Raw genomic sequence first — 22,511 nt, 5'->3', positions numbered from 1 at the left:
TTTTTTTGGGCTTTTTTCTTTGGACCGATTTTGGACCGGGTTTGGGCCGGTTTTGGGCTCACTTTAAACATTTTTTTTTCTCATTTTAAACATTTTTTTTTTCCCTTTCCATGGCCATTTTAGCATTAAAAATTGCTATATACCAAAATCTTGTTGGCCACCTTCTACAAATCTACACATCATATAATATACAAATAAAATTACAACAAAATCATCACTTCACTTGTAGTCTTATACATAAACTCACAAGCAAGTTCATAAACTCACACATAGAAATAAAATAAAACACAAACAAATTCATATACTCACAAACAACCAAAAAAACCAACATATATGGTTAAACTTGAAGCTTGAGGCTCATTTCAATCAACCAAAAAAAGTTCATAAACTCACAACTTATTGTTATTATATATATATAATATATAAATATATATTATATTTAAAAAAAAGCGGTTAGCGGGTAGCGGTTAGCGGATTTCCAAAACCCACTAACCGCTAACCGCAACCGCCTAGGCGGTTAGCGGTTTTTACTAACCGCTTTCAAAGCGGTTAGGCGGTTAGGCGGTTAACGGTTAACGGTTATAACGGTTAGCGGTTAGCGGTTGCGGTTAGGCGGTTACACTGACAAAAATAAAGAAGTGTTCTAAAATATATGAGTATATTGATATTTGATTACAGTTATGTTTACTAATTTTGTAAACAAAAGAATGTTGATAGTTTAATTTTTCTTTTTAAAAATGAAAGAGATAAAAAACACTGGCAGGAATATTGACATAATCTAATTATACATCGTACCAAAAATAATGATAAGAAACTTTTTCACTATCATTTCCCTTAATTCAACGTGAAATTTACAAAAGAAAACTAATCAATTTGAATAAATAATATATAAATTAGTATAAAATTTAAGGGAAAAAAATGGAAGAACATAACCACTTTTTTTTTTAACAACCATCCTTCACATATATAAAGTAAATGAAACTAATTTTAAGACATACAAGAAAACAAAGACGAAAAAATCTACACAATGAACATTGAGATAATCTAAAAATGTATCATACACCGTACCAAAAATAATGATAGGAAACTTTCACTATCATTTCCTAATTCAATGTGAAATTTACAAAAGAAAAATATTCAATTTGAATAAATAATATATAAATTAGTAGAAAATTTAAGGGATAACAATGGAAGAACATAAATACATTAAATAAAGATAAAATAAAAAACTAAAAATAAAATTTTAAAATAATTGAAAGAATTGTCTTTTTCTACTGTATACGTTTCTCAATTCCAATGAAACCTTAAAAACCAATGTCACCCATTAATTAAGCATGTAAACAGATAAAAATAAATAAATAAATCACTCAATGAACAACAACATGTACAAACTAAAAAATTATCAACAAAAAATAACGATAAGAAACTCTCTCTCATTATTATTTCTTGAGTTCAATGTAAAATTTACCGAAGAAAATAATCATTTGAATAAAAAATAATATATAAATTAGAAAAAAAAAATAAGGGACAAAAAAAAATGGAAGAACATAAGCACCGGAAATAAAGATTAAAAAAAAAAAAAAAAGGAAAAAAAAAATGAAAATACTAATTGAAAATAACTATTCTAGATAATTAAAAATTAAAAAAATTGTAGTATAATTTTTCATTAAGAAACAACGATTGGAAAATTGAAAAGAACTGTTCTAGAAAATATATATATATATATATAAAAGAACTGCAGTATAATTTTTCATTGAGAAACTGCAATGCAAATCTCTCTCTCTCTCTCTCTTGTCTTTTTCTGAATTGATTGTGAAATTTACAAAGGATCATTGAGATATAAATAGAAAGTAAGAGAAGAAAAAAAAAATTAGAAAAAAATATAAGGGACAAAAACAAAAATGGAAGAACATAAGCACCGAAAATAAAGATAAAAAAAAAACGAATAAAATGAAAATACTAATATAATTGAAAATAACTATTCTCTTCATTGAGAATAGTATAATTTTTCATTGAGAAACAACGATTAGAAAATGGAAAAGAATTGTTCCTGCAAAAAAATAAAATAAAGAAAAGAAATCATTGAGAAACAACGATTAGAAACTCTCTCTACCTCTCTCTTGTAGTTTGGTCTTTTTCCTGATTTGAGTGTGAAATTGACAAAGGAACATTGAGATATAAATTGAAAGCAAGAGAAGAGAAAAAGAAAAATAAACAGAGAGAGAAAGAGAGAATTTGGGAACCTTTTGTTTTCTTCATTAAGACAATTAAATATATTACAAATAAAACTCATACATTTTAATTGTCTCATATTGAGATATAAACATAAAGTAAGAGAAGATAAAAAGAAAATTAAATAAAGAGAGAGAAATAGAGAATTTGAAAACCTTTTGTTTTCTTCATTAATTAAGACAATTCACTGCATTACAAATAAAAAATCAAAAAATCGGTTCAAACATAAATTATGGGAGAGAGAAAGATTTAAGATATTTAAGTAGAGATAGAGGGAGAGAGAGAGACCTACGGATTTATGGGAGAGAGAGTTAAGACAAAAAAAAAAAAGTTCAGGACACGTGTTGCAATTCTACGCTCTCTCTGAGCCAAAACTCGGCTTTTATATATGATGATGATGAATATATAAAATAATATATCTCACATTGAGATATAAATATAAAGCAAGAGAAGATAAAAAGAAAATTAAATAAAGAGAGAAATAGAGAATTTGAAAACCTTTTGTTTTCTTCATTAAGACAATTCAATGCATTACAAATAAAAAATCAAAAAATCGATTCAAACATAAATTATGGGAGAGAGAGAGAGATTTAAGACATTTAAGTGGAGATAGAGGGAAAGAGAGAGACCTACGGATTTATGGGAGAGAGAGTTAAGACAAAAAAAAAATGGAGTTAGGAGGACACGTGTCGCAATTCTAAGCACTCCCTACGCCAAAATCCGGCTTTTATGGGAGAGTGAGAGTTAGCACAATTAATTAAAAAATTAAAACTCATACATTTTAATTGTCTCATATTGAGATATAAACATAAAGCAAGAGAAGATAAAAAGAAAATTAAATAAAGAGAGAGAAATAGAGAATTTAAAAACCTTTTGTTTTCTTCATTAAGACAATTCAATGGATTACAAATAAAAAATCAAAAAATCGATTCAAACATAAATTATGGGAGAGAGAAAGATCTAAGACATTTAAGTAGAGATACAGGAAGAGAGAGAGAGAGACCTACGGATTTATGGGAGAGAGAGTTAAGATACCAAAAAAAAAAGTTCAGGACACGTGTCGCAATTCTACGCTCTCTCTGAGCCAAAACTCGGCTTTTATATATGATGATGATGAATATATAAAATAATATATCTCACATATAAAGCAAGAGAAGATAAAAAGAAAATTAAATAAAGAGAGAGATATAGAGAATTTGAAAACATTTTGTTTTCTTCATTAAGACAATTCAATGTATTACAAATAAAAAATAAAAAAATTGATTCAAACATAAATTATGGGAGAGAGAGAGAAAGAGAGATTTAATACATTTAAGTGGAGATAGAGGGAGAGAGAGAGAGAGACCTACGGATTTATGGGAGAGAGAGTTAAGACAAAAAAAAAATTGGAGTTATGAGGACACGTGCCGCAATTCTAAGCACTCCCTACGTCGAAACTCGGCTTTTATGGGAGAGTGAGAGTTAGCACAATTAATTAAAAAAAAAATGAATTCAGATATAAAATTATGGGAGAAAGATTTAAGACATTTAAGTGGAGATAGAGATAGAGAGAGAGACAAAATTATGGGAGAGAGAAATAATTAAGACACTTAAACCATATAATTACTTTAGAGTGAGAAAAGAAAAGGTTCAAACATAAAATTATATTAAAAAAAAAGGTCGAAACATAAATTATGGGAGGGAGAGAGATTATGGCAGAATGAGAGTTAGCACAATTAATTAAAAAAAAAAAAAACGATTGAACACAAATTATGGGAGAGTAAAAGTTAGCACAATTAATTGTCTTAAACCATAGAATTAGTTTAAGACATTTAAGTGGAGATAGAGGGAGAGCGAGAAAAAAAAAACGGTTGAAACACAAATTATGGGAAAGTGAGAGTTAGCACAATTAATTAAATGTCTTAAACCATATAATTAGTTTATGACATTCAAGTTGAGATAGAGGGAGAGAGAGAGAGACGTGGGAGATGGAGTTAGGAGGACACGTGTCGCAATTCTAAGCATTCCCTACGTCAAAACTCGGCTTTTATATATATATATATGATTATATTTGATTTCATATGCAGGAACAATATTACATTTGAAGTATATATACTTCTTCTGACCTTTCTGGCAATCAGATTTGTGCAAAGCTCTAACATTTCCAGTATTGTTTCCAATCTTTCACTTCATTGGGATTTCCAGTATTGTTTTCTTTTTAAATTTTTCTTGAGTTTCCATTTGAAATATAAATTCTGCAAATGGTAGCATTACGTATTTGGTAAAAGACTTGTAATAGATCAGGGAAGTCAATCCCATCCCAAATTTTTACAAAACTTCATTATAAATTTTGCACTACTCTGTTACGATTTTCTCAATATTAAATGTAGATCATATTGCACACTTTGGGAACGCTCTTTTCATTATTATTGCTGTTGAAGCCAAACTGCAAGTAGTTCCATCAATGGATGGAATTTAAACTTTTATTATTTTCAATAGAAATTTTTGAGTTATTGTTGAATTTATTATTTGGTTTTTTGATTGAAAGCCGCAATTCATGAAATTGGTTATGGGAATCAGGTGGAGATTTCTACAATCTGTTTGGATATGACAATCTCACTTCTTCCAAGTGACTAATTTTGACTGGTTATACCCACTTATCTCTAAGAAGGAAAAGACAAACAAGAGACTTGTAATAACCTTCTCTCATTTTTCTGATAGTGGAATTTATTTCAAAATATGTTGCATCTATGACTTCTTTACGCATAGAATATAGAAACACCTATACCAGTGTTAAAATGTCAATGATATTTTGGAGAATTTCTGATTTTCACTCTAAAGGTTTTGATATTTTGGAGAATTTCTGATTTTCAATCATATGCCGAAACAATTAAAGCACTGACATACATGGATTTAAGATTTGAAACACTCTGCAATAAGTTGACAAGTCGGGAAATAGATCTTATATTGTCATGTGTTCCTCTTCATCTTGCTTTTTAAGAATTGAAAGTAAATATTGATTTCACATTAATATGCAAGTTTAATAGTTCAATTATACCACAACTGGATTCTTTGAGGGCACTAAATGCAACATGTGTTTATGGGTGGAAAAGAATTTAAGTTTCATATTAAAAAGATTAGACAAGTATGAATGGTTAATGTAACACAATTAAACCCAATTACAATTTTTTTTTAATTTTTTTTTTAATTACAACCTGAAAGGAATTCCAATTGCATAATGGTGTGCTCATTTGCACAGCAGGCTTTCCATTGAAAGATTTTTCTTGCATGCAAACTAATTAGCAGTCTTATTCAATTATTCTACAGTATTCCTTTCTCATAAAACTGTTATATCTGAACAAGTCCAATTGCATAATGGTCTCATGATTTTTTTTTTTTTTTAGTTGAACCACCCCCTACAGTAGGTATTAGGTGGCCGAACCACCCCCTACGGCAGGTATGGGAGTGGTAGGGGTGGTTCGGTCACCCCCAAATGCCTGAAAGCCATCCAAAACCCTTTTTTTTTTTTTTTTTTTTTTTTTTTGGCCTTTTGGGCATGGCCGGACCACCCCCTTGGCCATGGGGTTGTTCGTCACCCCCATACCGGCCATGTGGGTGGCTCTAGTCACCCCGATTTTTTTTTTTTATAGTTTTTTTTTTAATTTTTTAAAATATTTTGCTTGTTCTTTGTTTTGTTTTGTTTTGTTTTTTTTTTTTTTTTTTAAATTATAATTTTAATGCCCAAAACGACGTTGTTTTGGGCTACGTGGGTGATGTAGTTTTAGAGTCCAAAATGGTGTAGTTTTAGGGTGAGGATATAATGGGCATAAAAATACAAACCGTTTGAGTTTAACATTTAAAACTAATGGAGGGGGGCAAAGTGAAAGTTTTTGAAAGTTCAGGAGAGCAAAGTGAGAGAATTTGAAGTTTGAGGGGAGTAAGTCAAAAAGGCTAGTAGTTCAGGGGCAAAAGTGAAGTTTTCCTAAAGTTAAAAGTTTTAAGAACAAAAATTTGAGACAAACGCAAATGGTGGAAAAGCTATGTTGTGATCCCACTTTCTCATTTTAGGCTTAACCTGTCCTTGAATTATTGAAGTTTTAAGAAATGAGCGCATCTTCCTTCAACGCTCCAAGACCTCTCAATTGATCACTACTCCACCTACAAATGGCCAGGCAGTTCTCTCCGACATTGCTCCGAGTATGATCAAGAGTTTGGGCTCTCTTGCTTACGCTAGATTGAACTAAGATTATTTTGACGAAAAGTGAATTCACGAAGAGAGTAAATAATAAATAGGAAAGAAAAATATTATAATTGTTCCAAATAAACAAATAGACAAATAAGCACGTGAAAACAACATTGAACATTGGTAATTGGAAACCTTGCATGTGCTTTTCTTTCAAGTGAATGCTCAGTACTTGAAATGTTTTTATTGTTTGGTCCTTGGAGTTTGGTTCAAGTATAATGAAGATATGGCAAATGACAGGTCTTCTCAGGGATTAATAATATTGCGTCCGTTAGCTACCTCAAGTTCAACTAGTTTTCTTGTATTTTTGGTCGATTATTTCTTAGGAAATGGTTATTACCATATTATTAGTTATTGCGGATGGATTCAAGTATCCAAACTTATGACTGTTTCCATGTATGCATTAATGTTTTATTGAGAAATGCTACACATATTTTTAAGTATTTACTTTTTTGTATTCAACTTTGGTCTAATTTTTTTTTTTTTTATTATTATTACAAAAATATGTAATCAAAAGTCAGCACCAATCAAATTATGACATGTATTATCTATAATAAAAAAAATTATAAGTATCAAAAAAAATAAAATTGTGAGTGGGGTCAAGCCACCCCTTTGGCCAAATGGAGGCGGGGGTGGTTCGGCCACCACCAGGCTGAAGAGTGTTTGAATCCATATCCAAACATTGATTTTGGAGTGGTTTCGGCCATCCCTTATAAATTGTCAAAAGCGCTAAAAAATTAGTAGAGTTTCATAATGCAATAAAGAGCTCAAAGAAAAAAAAAATAGAGAAGCCAAGATGAAAAAACAAAACAAAACAAAACAAAACCCTAGATGGAGTAGTTAAAGCAAATTGATCTCACACAGTTCATAAACCAAATTTTAGTAAATACTTATTCCCTCATTTCAGAAAAATTGAAACTTTTATATCTACATGTTGCAATGATCAGATATATCTAGCTCCTTTTTCTAAGGTAATCTTTAGTAGAAAAGCAGAACTGGATCAAGTTTGTTTGTCAAGTAAACCTTTTAAAATGATTTCTTCACAGGTACTAATTGGAAACTGTTACTAACAAATGTCTTTGCTCCTTTTTGTTCCTTTGAGGTTGATCTATGGGGAATCTTGTCAATGGTTCCTCTCCTTTTGAGCAAAGGAGTACTGCTCTCTCTTTTGTAGCAATTAGACTGTGATATCAATAACAACCCACCTCAAAAACTTGCTTAAATGACAAACGTGACCAATGTCATAATGGCATAACCCAACAGACTCGATTATTGCAGTGCATATGGGTGGCTCGTCTTTGATCAAGTCTATAACATACGCAGCCATCAACGTAGCTTGTCTACAATTATTGGTGCTGAGCTCTCAATGTGATCAATTCCATGTTCATGACCTGTAAATGACTCTTATCTTCTCTAAATCGTGCAAACTACACTAGGCCACGTTGTTGATATATTGTGGAGCTTGTACAAATCTCACAGCGAAGGGGTCTCAACTGTGTAGAGTCAAAATTATATTTAGGATCTCTGAAAAATGTTAGGTTCTTCAAGTTCATATATATCTTAGTTCCCCCTTGTTTCCTTGTCCAAAGTTTTCTACCAAAATTAATGAGATTTTGCATTTTGTACTCCATTTATTTTTTAATGGAAACCTTTATGTTTGTAACTATATATGGTGTGGGTGTAGCGACGAAACTAGGATGTTTATTTAAAGGGGATCGAAACATGCTTTATATATATATAGATTATTATTGTAATAATGAGATAATTAAAGAGATATAATATATATATTAACTGTGATATCAGAGCAGATGAACCAAAAGCTTAGGCTTTTGTTATCATATTGGCTTGTAGAGCAGAAACAGAACATGCTTGATTACAAAGGCTTTGCAATTTATCATATTGAACCAACATTGTGGCATTAATCGGCCTTGAATTAGAAGCTTGGTCACACACCCTTGTGATATTTTTATTTGAATAAGCACTTATCTACTATATTAAATATTTAATTAAAATTGGAAATTTTGAGCTTCAAAAGCTTAGGGACACGGTTTCCACTATCCAAACTTAGGAGCAGCAGGCCAAGAATCATGCTATCAAAGATTGGCTTGGAAAGCTGAAGGATGCTATCTAGGACGCCGACAACTTGTTGGATGACTTCTCCACTCAACTTCTATGGCGACAAGTGATGACACGGGATAAGAAGATGGCAAAAGAGGTAAATTCATATATCAATGTGTATATATATGATGATGCTGTGTGTGACTAAAGTATCCCCAGATCTGCATACAAATATTTATCACAAAACAAGCCACAACAAATATATATCATTTTACTTACAATATATATATCATTTTAGGTAAACTGCGTTTGTTTCGGCATAAAATAATTTTTAGAAAATATTTTTAGTTTGATAAAAAAGCTTATTTAATTTCCGTAAAATAATTTTTCTTTTTAAAACTGTAAACTATTATTTGAGTTTGAGCTTCTCATTCTGAAATTAGCTAAAAGAACTGATAGTCAAATAGAAAAATAAAGACAAGACGGAATAAAAATAAATAAACAAGATTTTATGTAGTTCGGTTTATGACTTACGTCTACATGATAAAGCCACATAGGCTACATTTTGCTCTTATTTCACTTAATTGATTTTTTACAAAGATCAATCAATATCCCTACTTACAGGAAAAATAGGATAGTGAATACACTACAAATAAGGTAATCAAATCACAAAGAGTTGATACACAGTTGCAATGATTTGATTGTAATCACAAGACCCGATTGAGCCATTGCCAAGACGTTGCCGGAATATCGCCAAGACCCGTTTAGGACTCGGCTAAGACCCCGACATTGTCAAAGAAAACATAATTGGTAGAACAAAAAGCAATTAAAGTAGAATCAAATTTGCAAGAAATTGTGAAAGAAAAATTTAATTATACACACTCCTTTTCCCAAAGTGTACAATTATTTCACTTACTCATGAATTATGTTCACCGATTTCAAAAAATAATGAATTACAGAAAATTGAGGAGAGTAAGCAAATAGAGGAATTAAGTAATTACAGGGAAACTAGTAAGCAATTGGAGAAAATAAAAAATAAAAGGGTAAAGTTCACGTGCCCCCTCAAATTACCACTCAATTAACAATATCTCCTCAAATTTTGATAATGTCCCTCTAAACTAATAAAACATTGTCAATGTCACCCTAAAGCTAGCAAAAAGATAAAAATGTGCTTATAAATTTCTCAACAAGACGAAAATATCCCCAAAAATTCAAGAAAAAAAAATGAATTTTTAATTTTTTTTTTAAATGAAAAATATTAATTTAAAAAAAAATAACAATTTTTTTAAAACAATTTTTTTTAAAACGAAAATTTTTATTTTTTTTAAAACAGAAATTTTTTATTTAAAAAAAAAGATTTAAAAAGTTTTTTTTTTTTTTTTTTTTTTAAGTTTTAGTATTTTTTGTTTTTATTTTACTAAGGATTGTTTTATCATTGTCATTGAGGGGAATATTAACAATATTTTGATAATTTTTCAAAATATTGTCTTTGATGAGACGTGGTTTTCTTTTTATTTCCATTCAACTCTTCCGGCCCACTCCCCCATTTTTTTCAACATTTCCCATTCAACTAATAGTGATGTCCCACCAACTAACGCTGGTTCCATTTTCCAACTAAATATCTCTACGTTATCTTTAACACGGCACTCCTTGAACCACATGCATTCACACCAATTTCAGTGGCGTGGCTTAAAGGTCAAGCAAAGTAGAAATGGCATTTACTTGGAAGACCCAATTTAGTATCACTGCCTGAAGGTATTCGCCGCCTCACCTCTTTAAGTGTTTTGAGAATTGTGGAGTGTCGTCACTTGGAGAAAAGATGTGAACAAGGAACAAGAGAGGATTGGCCAAAGATTGCTCACGTCCCAAACTTTTCAAATAATACGTTTTGGGTAACCTATTAGACAGTAATTTTCTTCTTCTTGTTGTTCATCTTCGTTTACTCTGTTATGGTTTTGATATATATTATTTGATTTCATTTTCATTAGGGGAACCATCTGTAGCATGGAACAAAAAAAGGATTTAAGAATACACACATTTTCAGACCTTGCCGACAATCAGATTTGAACAAAGGTCTCAAATTTTCTGTATTGTTTCCTATCTTTCACTTCAATGCCATTCCTACGTGCCTAATATCTCGTTTCTTTTTTGTTTTTTAAATGTTTCTTGCATTTCAATTTGAAATTTATATTTTACAAATGGTAGCATCACATATTGGGTAAAAGAATTATGATAGACCAGGAAAGTCTTTTCCATCCCAAGATTTCACAAAAACACAATAAAAAATTGCGTAACTTTGGGTTTTCTCATAATCAAACACAAATTTAGACAGATTATTTTCATTTGAAATGGACAGGATCCAGGTCCGTAGAAAGGGGACATTCAGTTTGTAACAACTCAGGGAAAAACGCTAGTCACATCTGCGCTATTACCCGAAAAAGACTAGTCAATTTGAAGCATCCTTAGAATTCATTATAAAACTCAGTTTCACCTAGAATCTAGGCAATGTAAGACTTAGCACCCATGAATATTTTTATAAACCATCCACTCTATGTGGGGCTTCTTCTCATCTTCTCAATATGGAACTAGGGTTTTACAAACTCCCCCTCTTAAATTCCTTACGTCCTCGCCAGAGTCACGTCATGTAGTGCTCTAGTACCACATGACCTGGCATTACTAGGTGGCTTTTTATATATATTATATTTGATTTCATATGCAGGAACAATATTAGATTTGAAGTATATATACTTCTTCGGACCTTTCTGGCAATCAGATTTGTCAAAGCTCTAACATCTCCAGTATTGTTTCCAATCTTTCACTTCATAGGGATTTCCACTATTGCTTTCTTTTTAAATTTTTCTTGCGTTTCCATTTGAAATATAAATTTTGCAAATGGTAGCATTACATATTTGGTAAAAGACTTATAATAGATCATGGAAGTCAATCCAATCCCAAATTTTTACAAAACTTCAATATAAATGTTGCACTACTCTGTTACGATTTTCTCAATATTAAATGTAGATCATATTGCACACTTTGGGAACGCTCTTTTCATTATTATTGCTGTTGGAGCCTAACTGCAAGTAGTTCCATCAATGGATGAAATTTAAACTTTTATTATTTTCATTGGAAATTTTTGAGTTATTGTTGAATTTATTATTTGGTTTTTTGATTGAAAGCAGCAATTCATGAAATTGGTTATGGGAATCAGGTGGAGATTTCTACAATCAGTTTGGATATGACAATCTCACTTCTTCCAAGTGACTAATTTTGACTGGTTATACCCACTTATGTCTAAGAAGGAATAGACAAACAAGAGACTTGTAATAACTTTCTCTCTTTTTTCTGATAGTGGAATTTATTTCAGAATATGCTGCATCTTTGACTTCTTTAGGCATAGAGTATAGAAACACCTATACCAGTGTTAAAATGTCAATGATATTTTGGAGAATTTCTGATTTTCACTCTAAAGGTTTTGATATTTTGGAGAATTTCTGATTTTCAATCATATGCCGAAACAGTTAAAGCACTGACATACATGGATTTAAGATTTGAAACACTCTGCAATAAGTTGACAAGTCGGGAAATAGATCTTATATTGTCCTGTGTTCCTCTTCATCTTGTTTTTTAAGAATTGAAAGTAAATATTGATTTCACATTAATATGCAAGTTTAATAATTCAATTATACCACAACTGGATTCTATGAGGGCACTAAATGCAACATGTGTTTATGGGTGGAAAAGAATTTAAGTTTCATATTTAAAAGATTAGACAAGTATGAATGGTTAATGTAACACAATTAAACCCAATTATAATTTTTTTTTTTTAATTTTTTTTTTTTAATTACAACTTGAAAGGAATTCCAATTGCATAATGGTGTGCTCATTTGCACAACAGGCTTTCCATTGAAAGATTTTTCTTGCATGCAAACTAATTAGCAGTCTTATTCAATTATTCTAAAGTATTCCTTTCTCATAAAACTGTTATATCTGAACATGTCCAATTGCATAATGGTCTCATGATTGTTTTTTTTTTTTTTTTTTTTTTTATATAGTTGAACCACCCCCTACAGCAAGTATGTGGTGGCCGAACCACCCCCTACGGCAGGTATGGAGTGGTAGGGGTGGTTCGGCCACCCCCAAATGCCTGAAAGCCATCCAAAACCCATTTCTTTTTTTTTTTTTGGCCTTTTGGGCGTGGCCGGACCACCCCCTTGGCCATGGGGTTGTTCGTCACCCCGATTTTTTTTTTTATTATTATTATTTTTTTTTAAATATTTTGCTTTTTCTTTCTTTTGTTTTTTTTTTTTTAAAAATGATAATTTTAGTGCCCAAAACGACGTTGTTTTGGGCTGCGTGGGTGATGTAGTTTTAGAGTCCAAAACGGTGTAGTTTTAGGGTGAGGGTATAATGGGCATAAAAATACAAACCGTTTGAGTTTAACATTTAAAACTAATAGAGGGGGGCAAAGTGAAAGTTTTTGAAAGTTCAGGGGAGCAAAGTGAGAGAATTTGAAGTTTGAGGGTCAAAAAGGCTAGTAGTTCATGGGCAAAAGTGAAGTTTCCCTAAAGTTACAAGTTTTAAGAACAAAAATTTGAGACAAACGCAAATGGTGGAAAAGCTATGCTGTGATCCCACTTTTTCATTTTAGGCTTAACCTGTCCTTGAATTATTGAAGTTTTATGAAATGAACGCACTCCTTGAACCATTCACACCAATTTCAGTGGCGTGGCTTAAAGGTCAAGCAAAGTAGAAATGGGATTTACTTGGAAGACCCAAATGGAATTTCTGGAAACGCTTGTCTGATTGAATTCAATCTTCAAATAATACGAAATTCCACTTCACAAAGATCGAACCAATTTTAAAAAGTGTTGACTCTTTTTTGTTAGCAGATTTATAAGATACCCAGCTCACCGTCCATATTAAACACCGTTGGATCCGACACGGCCACTCGGCTTTAACCGTGTTGATGTCACGTACTGCTTCTTATTTTCCAAGGAAGTGAGAAATTATAATAATAAAATGCACTCAATTGAAAGAAAAATAATTTCTTTCTTGCCAAGAAAAAAAAAAGGAAGAATTACATTTGACACGCATAGCATAGGTGTCGGTGAATAAATTTTGCAAAAACTTTAATTTGGATAATGAAAAAACATAAAGATACCTAAGTTCACCGTCCTTATAAATATAAACGCATCGATAATCGTTGAAATACTTATACGTCAATACCAATACGGCCTGGCTGATTTGATGAGCAATGACCTACCCAATATAGCATAGATTGGAATTTCTTAACTATTGTGCTTAAATTTCAAGAAATTCGGACAAAATTTTGGAGAATTCCCGTTTCATGTAAGAATTGATGAGTTTAGAGTAGGGGTGACAATTCACATTTGCGCGTCAAGTTCAAATCGTGATGAAATATGTATATAAGATTACGTAAGTCAATTTTAACCCGATTCATTTAATTAAACGGATTTATTGTACCAGGTCCAATTTGTCAAATGGCAAATATTGGATATTTATTTGACTGGCTTACTCTCTCACCACATAAATGCAAGGCCACATCATATCTAATGGACTCCCTTTAAAGTTTGAACGTCAAGTGAACCATGCACCTCTGAATCATCAATAATATATCTCATACACCTTTGCATCATCAATAATTCCCTCAAGATCGGTTTACTTGAGTCACCACCCACAACCTACAAATGGCTGAAATAGTTCTCTACGACACTGTTGGGAGCATCATTAGGAGTTTGGGCTCTCTTGCCCTCCAAGAGATTGGAGTGTTATGGGGTTTCAAAGATGAGCTTCGAAAGCTCGGGGACACTGTTTCCACCATCCAAGCTGTGCTTTTGGACTCGGAGGAGAAGCAGGCCCATAACCATGCGATCAAAGATTGGCTTCGAAAGCTCAAGGATGCCATGTATGACGCCGACGACTTGCTGGATGACTACTCCACTCAACTTCTACGCCAACAAGTGATGACACGGGATAAGATGGCAAAACAGGTAAATTCTTCATTAATGTGCATATGATGTTGTCTGTGACTAAAGCATTCCCAGACCTGCATACAAAAATTTATCACAACACAAGCCAAAGCAAATATATATCATTTTACGTAGTTTAAAGTTCTCAACAACATTTCCAAAGAACAAATCAACGACAACAACAATTTGTTCATTATAATGTAAAACCCAACTATTCAATGGTACAGAAATTCTAATCTCAATATAATTTCATCATAAAGTGCATATATATATATATATATTCACTTAAATTGACATGCATTTTGAAGTGGTAAAGAGTACAAGTTACCTCGATAGTCATTACTGAACTAAAAGTTAGGCGACAACTATTAAAACCTAAACAGTAAGGTTCAGTTATACTAGGCACGTAAATCGTGATTAAAATTCGTTCCTAAGTTACTTGACCTTTCAAACCTTCCCTCTATTATTAGAGATGTTTTATTCTTGGAAATAAGTTAAAAGCTTAACCCTAAAGTTTCTTTTCTCTTCTCTTTATAAAAAAAAATTTTAATGTTTATTTCTTTTTTGTACCTTGGTCCGAACATAAAGTTTTCTTTTTCCTTAAAATGTATCATATTCTAGGAGCTCATTCTATTAATATTTTCATAACTTTTGAATAAACAAACGAAAGTAGGGTTAATCTTGAAATTTCACTAAAAAAGTGGTTTAGTTTTCTTCCAAAAATCTCAAAATTGTTTTTATGGGGGCTTGGGTAAGAAATGGCTCATTTGAACCTGCTCCTAACTAGGTAAACCAGATAAGGCCCACAACTCACTAAATGGACCTAAATTAGAACACTACACTTTGGTCACTTGGCCCATTGGCCCACAACACATATATCTAAGGTTTTTAACTTGACGAAATTTGGATCAAATACCCACCTAAACATGCCATGGACTGAAAGTTTAATTTCCAGATTTAACCCAAAGCTCTTCTTGATGCCATATATGAGAAATTACTTATTTTTTTGATATAGTCTTAACACCGCTTGAGGGTTATGTATGTTTAGAAGTTTTTTACCACTCAAATGATTCATTGAAAAGAGGTTTTTGGCTATAAAAGTTTCTGGTTTTAGGCTTTAGGTATTAGATCGAGCCTATGTCTATTTCATGAATTATAAACGTCATTTTTAAAGGACAATATTTTCTTCCAAAAAGATCAACACATCTTGTACACATAGACTTAAATAGCTTTCTGGTTATAAACTATCATCTTACAAAATTATGAATGAAATATTAAATTATGCCCATCATTAGGGATAAGACTATGCTATGGATTAGTCCATTAGGTTAAGAAATTGATTATCTCTTATAATCTCTTTTAGGGTTTTTGATCCAATTTTTATTAAGTTCACTAGGGCCAATAACATTGGTTCATATATTGTCTAAAGCCCAAGACATTGGGCCAAAACTCGTACTAACTTATATCAAATATGGGGTGTTACAGTAACAATGTTTTCATGTATCATTTTGACATATATAGATGCTTTTATATTCCATTCTTTTGTCTGTTTTCTTTATCCTTACAGCTGCTATAAATAGAGTCTTACCTAAAACAGTCTCATTTGTAAGAGTACTAACCATATGCAAAAAATGTACGGTTAATTAAGTTGCGACATCTTTCCAAGGAGCAAATGGCGTCTGGAAGAAGTCACATAAATTATCGGCCCCCATTATAAACCCAACTATTCAATGGTAGGGAAATTCTAAATCTATCACAGTGAATGGATTGGAATGGGTGGTTGTAAATAAAACAACCAAAAACCAAAAAAAAAAAAAAAAAAAAAACTATGACTTAAACTTACAACAATTACAAACATGACCTTCATATTTTCCTTAGTTACACATATAGCCCAAAAAATGTTTAACTTTTCGAAATGGACCATACTAAATATTTGGGAGTATTACAGGTACGCATCTTCTTTTCCAAATCGAACCAGCTTGCATATGGCTTTAAAATGGGTCATAGGATCAAGGCAGTCAGGACGAGACTGGATGAAATCGCAACTGATAGGATCAAATTTGGCTTCAATGAGCACACCACAGCAACACAGTTTGAGCATATGAAAAGACAAGATACACACTCATTTATACGTGGGGAAGATGTCATTGGGAGAGAGGATGATAAGGAGTCTGTTAAAAAGCTGTTATTCGATCCCAATATGGTTGAGAAGAATGTTTCCATAATTCCCATAGTTGGGATTGGTGGACAAGGAAAGACCACGCTTGCGCAGTATGTGTACAACGACGAGGAGGTTCAAACACATTTTGACCCGAGGATGTGGGCATGTGTCTCTGATCCTTTTGACGTGAAAACTATCATTGTAAAGCTCATAGAATCTGCGACTAAGGAGAGACCTAAAAGCCTTGAGATGGATCCATTGCAAAGTGAGCTTCGAGCAAAAATTGATGGGAAGCGATATTTACTTGTTTTAGACGATGTGTGGAATGAGAATCGTGGTACATGGTCCAACTTGGAAAAGTTGTTAGTGGGTGGCCTGAGAGGAAGCAAAGTTTTGATTACTACACGTAGCGAAAAGGTTGCAGAGATTATAGGTACAGTTTCACCATATCCTTTGAGAGGTTTATCTGAAAACAATTCTTGGAAGTTATTTAAGACAATGGCATTTAAAGATGGGGAAGAGCCAAATAATCCAAAGCTAGTAGAGATTGGAAGGGAGATCATTCAAAAGTGTGCACAAGTTCCTCTTGCTATAAGAAGCATTGGGAGTCTATTATATTTCAAAAATTCAGAAGATGATTGGTTGTACTTTAAAAACCATGAACTTTACAAAATAACTCAACAAGAAAATGATATTTTTCCAATACTTAAGTTGAGTTATGATCATCTCCCATCACACTTGAAGCAATGTTTTGCCTTTTGTTCGGTGTTTCCAAAAGATTATGAAATTGAAATGGAGGTGTTGATTCAGTTATGGATAGCTCAAGGCTTTCTTCATTCATCATATGGAAATAGACATCTTGAAGATATTGGTCGCGAATATTTTATGGATTTGCTTTGGAGGTCGTTTTTCCAAGACGTACAAAGAGATATAGTTGGTGAAATAGAAAAGTATAAAATGCATGACCTTATTCACGATCTTGCACAGTCAGTAGCAGGTGAGGAGTGCACAATTTTATATCCAGATAGAGAAAAAGTAGTTGGAAGAACTCGTCATGTGGCATTTCATTCTTCAGATTCATTACTAGATATTCCTGCTCTTTTGCCCAAGCCTAACAAAATGAGAACACTTCTTCTACGCATTCCAACACTTCCAAGACTTGATGATGAGCTTAACTTGACCAATGCAGTACTTGAGTTGAATAAGCCAGTCTCTAATACACTTATTTCAAGTTTTAAATGCTTGCGTGCTTTGAATTTGAGTCAGTTGAGTATTCAAAAAGTGCCGAATTCCATTGGCAAGTTAAAGCATTTAAGATTTCTAGATTTGTCTAGGAATAAAGATATCAAACTACTCCCTACTTCTATAACTAAATTGCAGAATTTGCAAACATTAAGACTTGACTATTGTCTTAAACTTAAAGAATTGCCAGAAGAGACTAGAAACTTAATCAGCCTTAGGCATCTTGGGCTAGATGGGTGTAATAGCTTGACGTATATGCCTCATGGACTTGGAAAGTTGACCGCTCTCCAAACACTGTCCCTATACATTTTAGGGAAGAAAAAAAGTTCTCTCTCCAAGCCAATGGGTGGGCTAGGAGACCTGGATGGTTTAGATGAGTTGAGAGGAGACTTATGGATCAAGGGTTTAGAGCACTTGAGATCTTCTCCATCAAAAGCAAAGGCTGCAAACATGGAGAGGAAGCGACATCTTCAATGGCTGATATTAGAGTGGGACCCAGAATCTAGTGATGAATGTGATAAGGCAATTGCAAATGATGAACAACTGTTACAAAACCTTCGGCCGCACCTAAATTTGAAATCATTATCTATATTTGGGTATGCAGGTGTGACGTTATCTAGTTGGGTGTCCTCGCTCTCAAATTTGACTAATATTGAAATAATGAATTGTAAGTGGCTTCAACATATCCCACCATTGGACCGATTCCCTTTTATGCAACGTCTTTACCTTAAAAACTTGAGTGAGCTGGAGTACATAAGCAATGATGGTAGTGACGTGTCCTCTTATCCCCTCAAAAGTCTCACACTTATTGATTTGCCAAAGTTCAGGGGATGGCGAAAGACGAGGGAAACAGATCATCTTCCATCATTCCCTTCATTTCCTTCCCTTTTTCATTTATCTATCAAGAATTGCCCTATGAGGTCCCTAACAACACCCTCCTCTTCCTCTCCCCTTTTCGTTCTTTCTAAATTGAAGTATCTTTATCTTATGGGATTAGAGGAACTTGAATATCTGCCACTAGAGTGGCTTCAAAACCTCACTTCTCTTGAGACCCTGGGGATTTTTGATTGTCATAAAATGAGAATATCAATTTCTCCACTCTTTCAACACTTACCTCACTTGAAAATCTGTGTATTCATAGCTGCAAAGAACTTATCAGCAATGAGAATGAAGATGGCACACATGGCCTTGGACCTACAAGATTTGGTAATCTATCTATCGTAGACGTTCCAAATTTGGTTTCTCTCCCAAGAGAGCTTAGAGATGTTACCACTCTGCAAGGGATTCAAATTATGGATTGCCCTAGTTTGGTGTCTTTACCAGAGCGGATAGGTGATCTCACTTCACTTCAGGAGCTTGGAGTCGTAAATTGTCCGAATTTAATGTCACTGCCCGAAGGTATGCGCCGCCTCACCTCTTTACGTCGTTTGACAATTGCGGAGTGTCCTTGCTTGGAGGAAAGATGTGAACAAGGAACTGGAGAGGATTGGCCAAAGATTGCTCATGTCCCAGACTTTCGAAATGGCGGCGATGGTAATCGTAAAGAATGGTTAGCAAGCATAATTCGCCAAGCTCTTGAGGTTTTTAAGTCACCAATTAGACAATAATTTTTTTCTTCTTATTGTTCCTCTTTATTTTACTCTATCAAGCTTTTGATATATATCTTATTTGATTTCATAAGCAGGAACAAAGTAAGGTTATAAAGACGCTTCTTCAAACCTCGCCGACAATCAGATCTGTGCAAAGCTCTAACATTTACAGTATTTTTTCCTATCTTTCACTTCAATGGCATTTCTAGTATTGTTTTCTCTTTTATTTTTTAATTACTTCTTTCGTTTCCATTTGAAATTTAAATTCTACAAACGATAGCATCACATAATAGATGGGGGAATTCAATCCCATCCTAAATTTTCACAAAAATTTAATATAAATTTGCATTACTGTGTTAGGATTTTCTCAGTGTAAAATTTAGATTCTGTTGAACGAATGAATAAAATTTACATTTTTATTATTTTCATTGAAAATTTTTGGGTCATTGTTGAATTTATTATTTTGTTTTTTGATCGAACGCAGCAATTCATGAAATGGATTGTGGGAATCATGTGGATATTTCTACAATCTGTTTGGATAAGAAAAATTCATTTCTTCAAAGAGACTTGGTATAATTGAGTTTCTCTCTTTTATCTGATGGTGGAATTGTATTAGTGATACGTATACCAATGTTAAAATGTCAAATGCTATTCCTTCTTCCTTATTTCACTTGCAGAAACAATTGAAGCAATTGAAGCATTTTTGATTTATGATTTTAGAGAATTTCTGATTTACCGGATTTCATATGCAGAAACGAGTGAAGTACAGACATACATGGATTTAAGATTTGGAGCCAACTCAAAACTTTTTCAATTTGCAGCAAAGCATTAAGTTGAGAAGTCGGGAATTTGAGATGGAAAAATTAAGAAAAATCTATATTATTCCTGGAATATCATCTTAAGGATTGGTCTTTTAATTATCTTCTCAAAGATCATAAGGTGCTGAAAGCTGAAGCAGTAGATATTAGACTTGGAGTGGATCAGAAGGCGTTTGTGAAAAGGGTGCTCCATGTCAATTGCCGAAAAAGAGACAATTCCTCTTATACGTGCTGGCTTGTAACTTTTATTTGTCTTTGCCCCTGGTCCCTTGTTCCATTTCCTCCTGCCTTGGAATTGTGTCCTTTTCACTTAACTCACTCCTTCCTTGATCGAAAAACTATCATTTCACAACAGAGGCCAAGAAGGGAGCTTTAAAATGAAGCACTTCTTTTTTTCCCTTTTGAAGGAAACCCCTAGGAAAGAGGTGGGGAGCTGGGAGTTGGGCTCAAGAGTTGTTTGGGTAATTTCCCGGATTTCTATATGATTTTTAAAATGTGTTTGATGGCTTTGTTTGGATTAGAAGCACCATCTTGATATTTAAATCTGGACATGCACAACTAGTGTTTGAATATTAGCAGTTATTATCCATTTTGTTAATGTAGAATATTTGGGTATCTTATGATTATGGGGTAGATTTAAGATTTATTCTTATACTCTGAATGCATGATACCTTATGTCCCTTGATGAGATAATATGTATTGGAAATCCATTTATATTTTTATGCCTTCCTCTGTTATTTGATGAACAAGAAAAATGGGAACAGCTTTGTGATTTTGAATGGAGTATGTGATAGTTACATAATTTTGATAAAAACTGACATAAATTGCAGGTCTATTAGCTTGAGCAACAACGGTTTGATCATGTTTTCCCATCTTCGTCAGAGGATGTTTCAAGTTTGGCTCCATTGATTAGTCCTCTGTTTATTGATCAAATATTCTCCTCTTTTTCCATGTGGTGCCATGGTTGAGGCTTATTCAATAGAAAGTATAATTTGTAATACAGTGGGGATCAATCAGAGTTTCATGGCTATGATCTAGTTAGCTTAACCAACTTCAATTTCATGTGCTTTTTTGTAACTTTACAAAGTTGCACTGAAGTTTGTGACTTTGTTCTGCAGCTTGATGTGATATTGCAACTCAGATACAAGTGAAGGAAGATGGATCTAAGAGAAGGTTTGCTACTTATGATTAAGAGGAGGTCATATTTTGAATGAAGTTTGATAATTGTTTGCAAAGAATGGGTGCATTGATCTATCATCTTATTATGCATTTTTCTCTCCAATTTACAGCTTACTTTATATAGAGACAGCTGATAGACCTGGATTACTGGTAGAAATCATCAATATTCTTGCTGATTTCAACATTGATGTAGAATCAGCAGAGAGTGACGCTGAAGTATGCTCTCTCTCTCTCTCTCTCTCTCTCTCTCTATATATATATATATATATGTTTAAAAATCCTCTGTTTAAATGCCAGTGATCGGTATTGGATAAAAGACTTATGATAGACTAAGGAAGTCAAACCCATCCCAATTTTTCATAGAAACTCAAATAAATTTTTACATAACTCTTAGTATTCTCATAATCAAATGCATATTTAGAGAGATTCTTTTTATTATTATTGTTACTGGAGTCATTGTTGATCAATTGATTTTACCTTTTTACTGTTTTCATTGGAAAATTTTGAGTTATTGTTGAGTTTATTATTTGGTTTTTTGATGGTCAGCAGGGACTTGCATAAAAAATCATCAATTGATGAAGTGGATGTGAGAATCATTGAGGGATTTCTACAATATTCTGGGATATGTCAGCCTCACTTGTACTCAAAACAATAGAAACTATACAGAGCACTTTCATGATGAGGAAGATTGGGTGAGTAAATTGTGCAAGCATGCTAAGCCTGTGAAATGGGACATTCAATTAACCATATTATTTTGAATTTTTAAATACTATTCTGCCTACAATTTGTTGAGCAACTTTTATCAGCATTTAGAACTTAAAAGACATGATCAAAAATCCTAGCTGTCATTAAATGCCACCTAACAAGAATTTTGCATTTTCAGGTTTCTTTCACTTGCTTGAAAGCATTTTAATCCCAAAAGGTAGTGAGAATGCTTGCTTGTCTTCAAGTGAAATCGGTTGTTGTGCTGACCGGAATTGAAGATCATGTTAGCCAACCACTCTGTTTATGTGCCTC

General features: G+C 32.9%; 1 protein-coding gene and 1 long non-coding RNA gene across 3 annotated transcripts in view; both read left to right on the top strand.

The window, feature by feature from the left end:
• Positions 1–10,176: 10,176 nt before the first annotated feature.
• Positions 10,177–11,883, top strand: LOC132182994 (uncharacterized). 2 transcript variants are annotated; one of them, XR_009440343.1, is made up of 3 exons: positions 10,177–10,404; positions 10,501–10,585; positions 11,695–11,883. It is a non-coding gene; the product is annotated as an uncharacterized LOC132182994 (long non-coding RNA). The 2 variants fall into 2 exon arrangements; XR_009440344.1 differs by having other exon boundaries at positions 11,692–11,883.
• A 2,340-nt stretch (positions 11,884–14,223) lies between these two features.
• Positions 14,224–22,511, top strand: part of LOC132181630 (putative disease resistance protein RGA1) — an 11,938-nt gene continuing 3,650 nt past the window's right edge. Inside the window, exons 1-5 of the mRNA XM_059594882.1 lie at positions 14,224–14,526; positions 16,454–18,828; positions 19,050–19,488; positions 21,457–21,488; positions 21,605–21,710. Of these exons, the coding sequence (XP_059450865.1) occupies positions 14,224–14,526; positions 16,454–18,828; positions 19,050–19,488; positions 21,457–21,488; positions 21,605–21,710 (3,255 nt within the window). The remainder of the gene's footprint in view (positions 14,527–16,453; positions 18,829–19,049; positions 19,489–21,456; positions 21,489–21,604; positions 21,711–22,511) is intronic.

The sequence above is a fragment of the Corylus avellana genome, chromosome ca5 (assembly GCF_901000735.1).
Source record: "Corylus avellana chromosome ca5, CavTom2PMs-1.0".
In the NCBI taxonomy this organism is placed as follows: Eukaryota; Viridiplantae; Streptophyta; class Magnoliopsida; order Fagales; family Betulaceae; genus Corylus; species Corylus avellana.
This window is presented reverse-complemented; position numbering and strand designations above follow the sequence as displayed.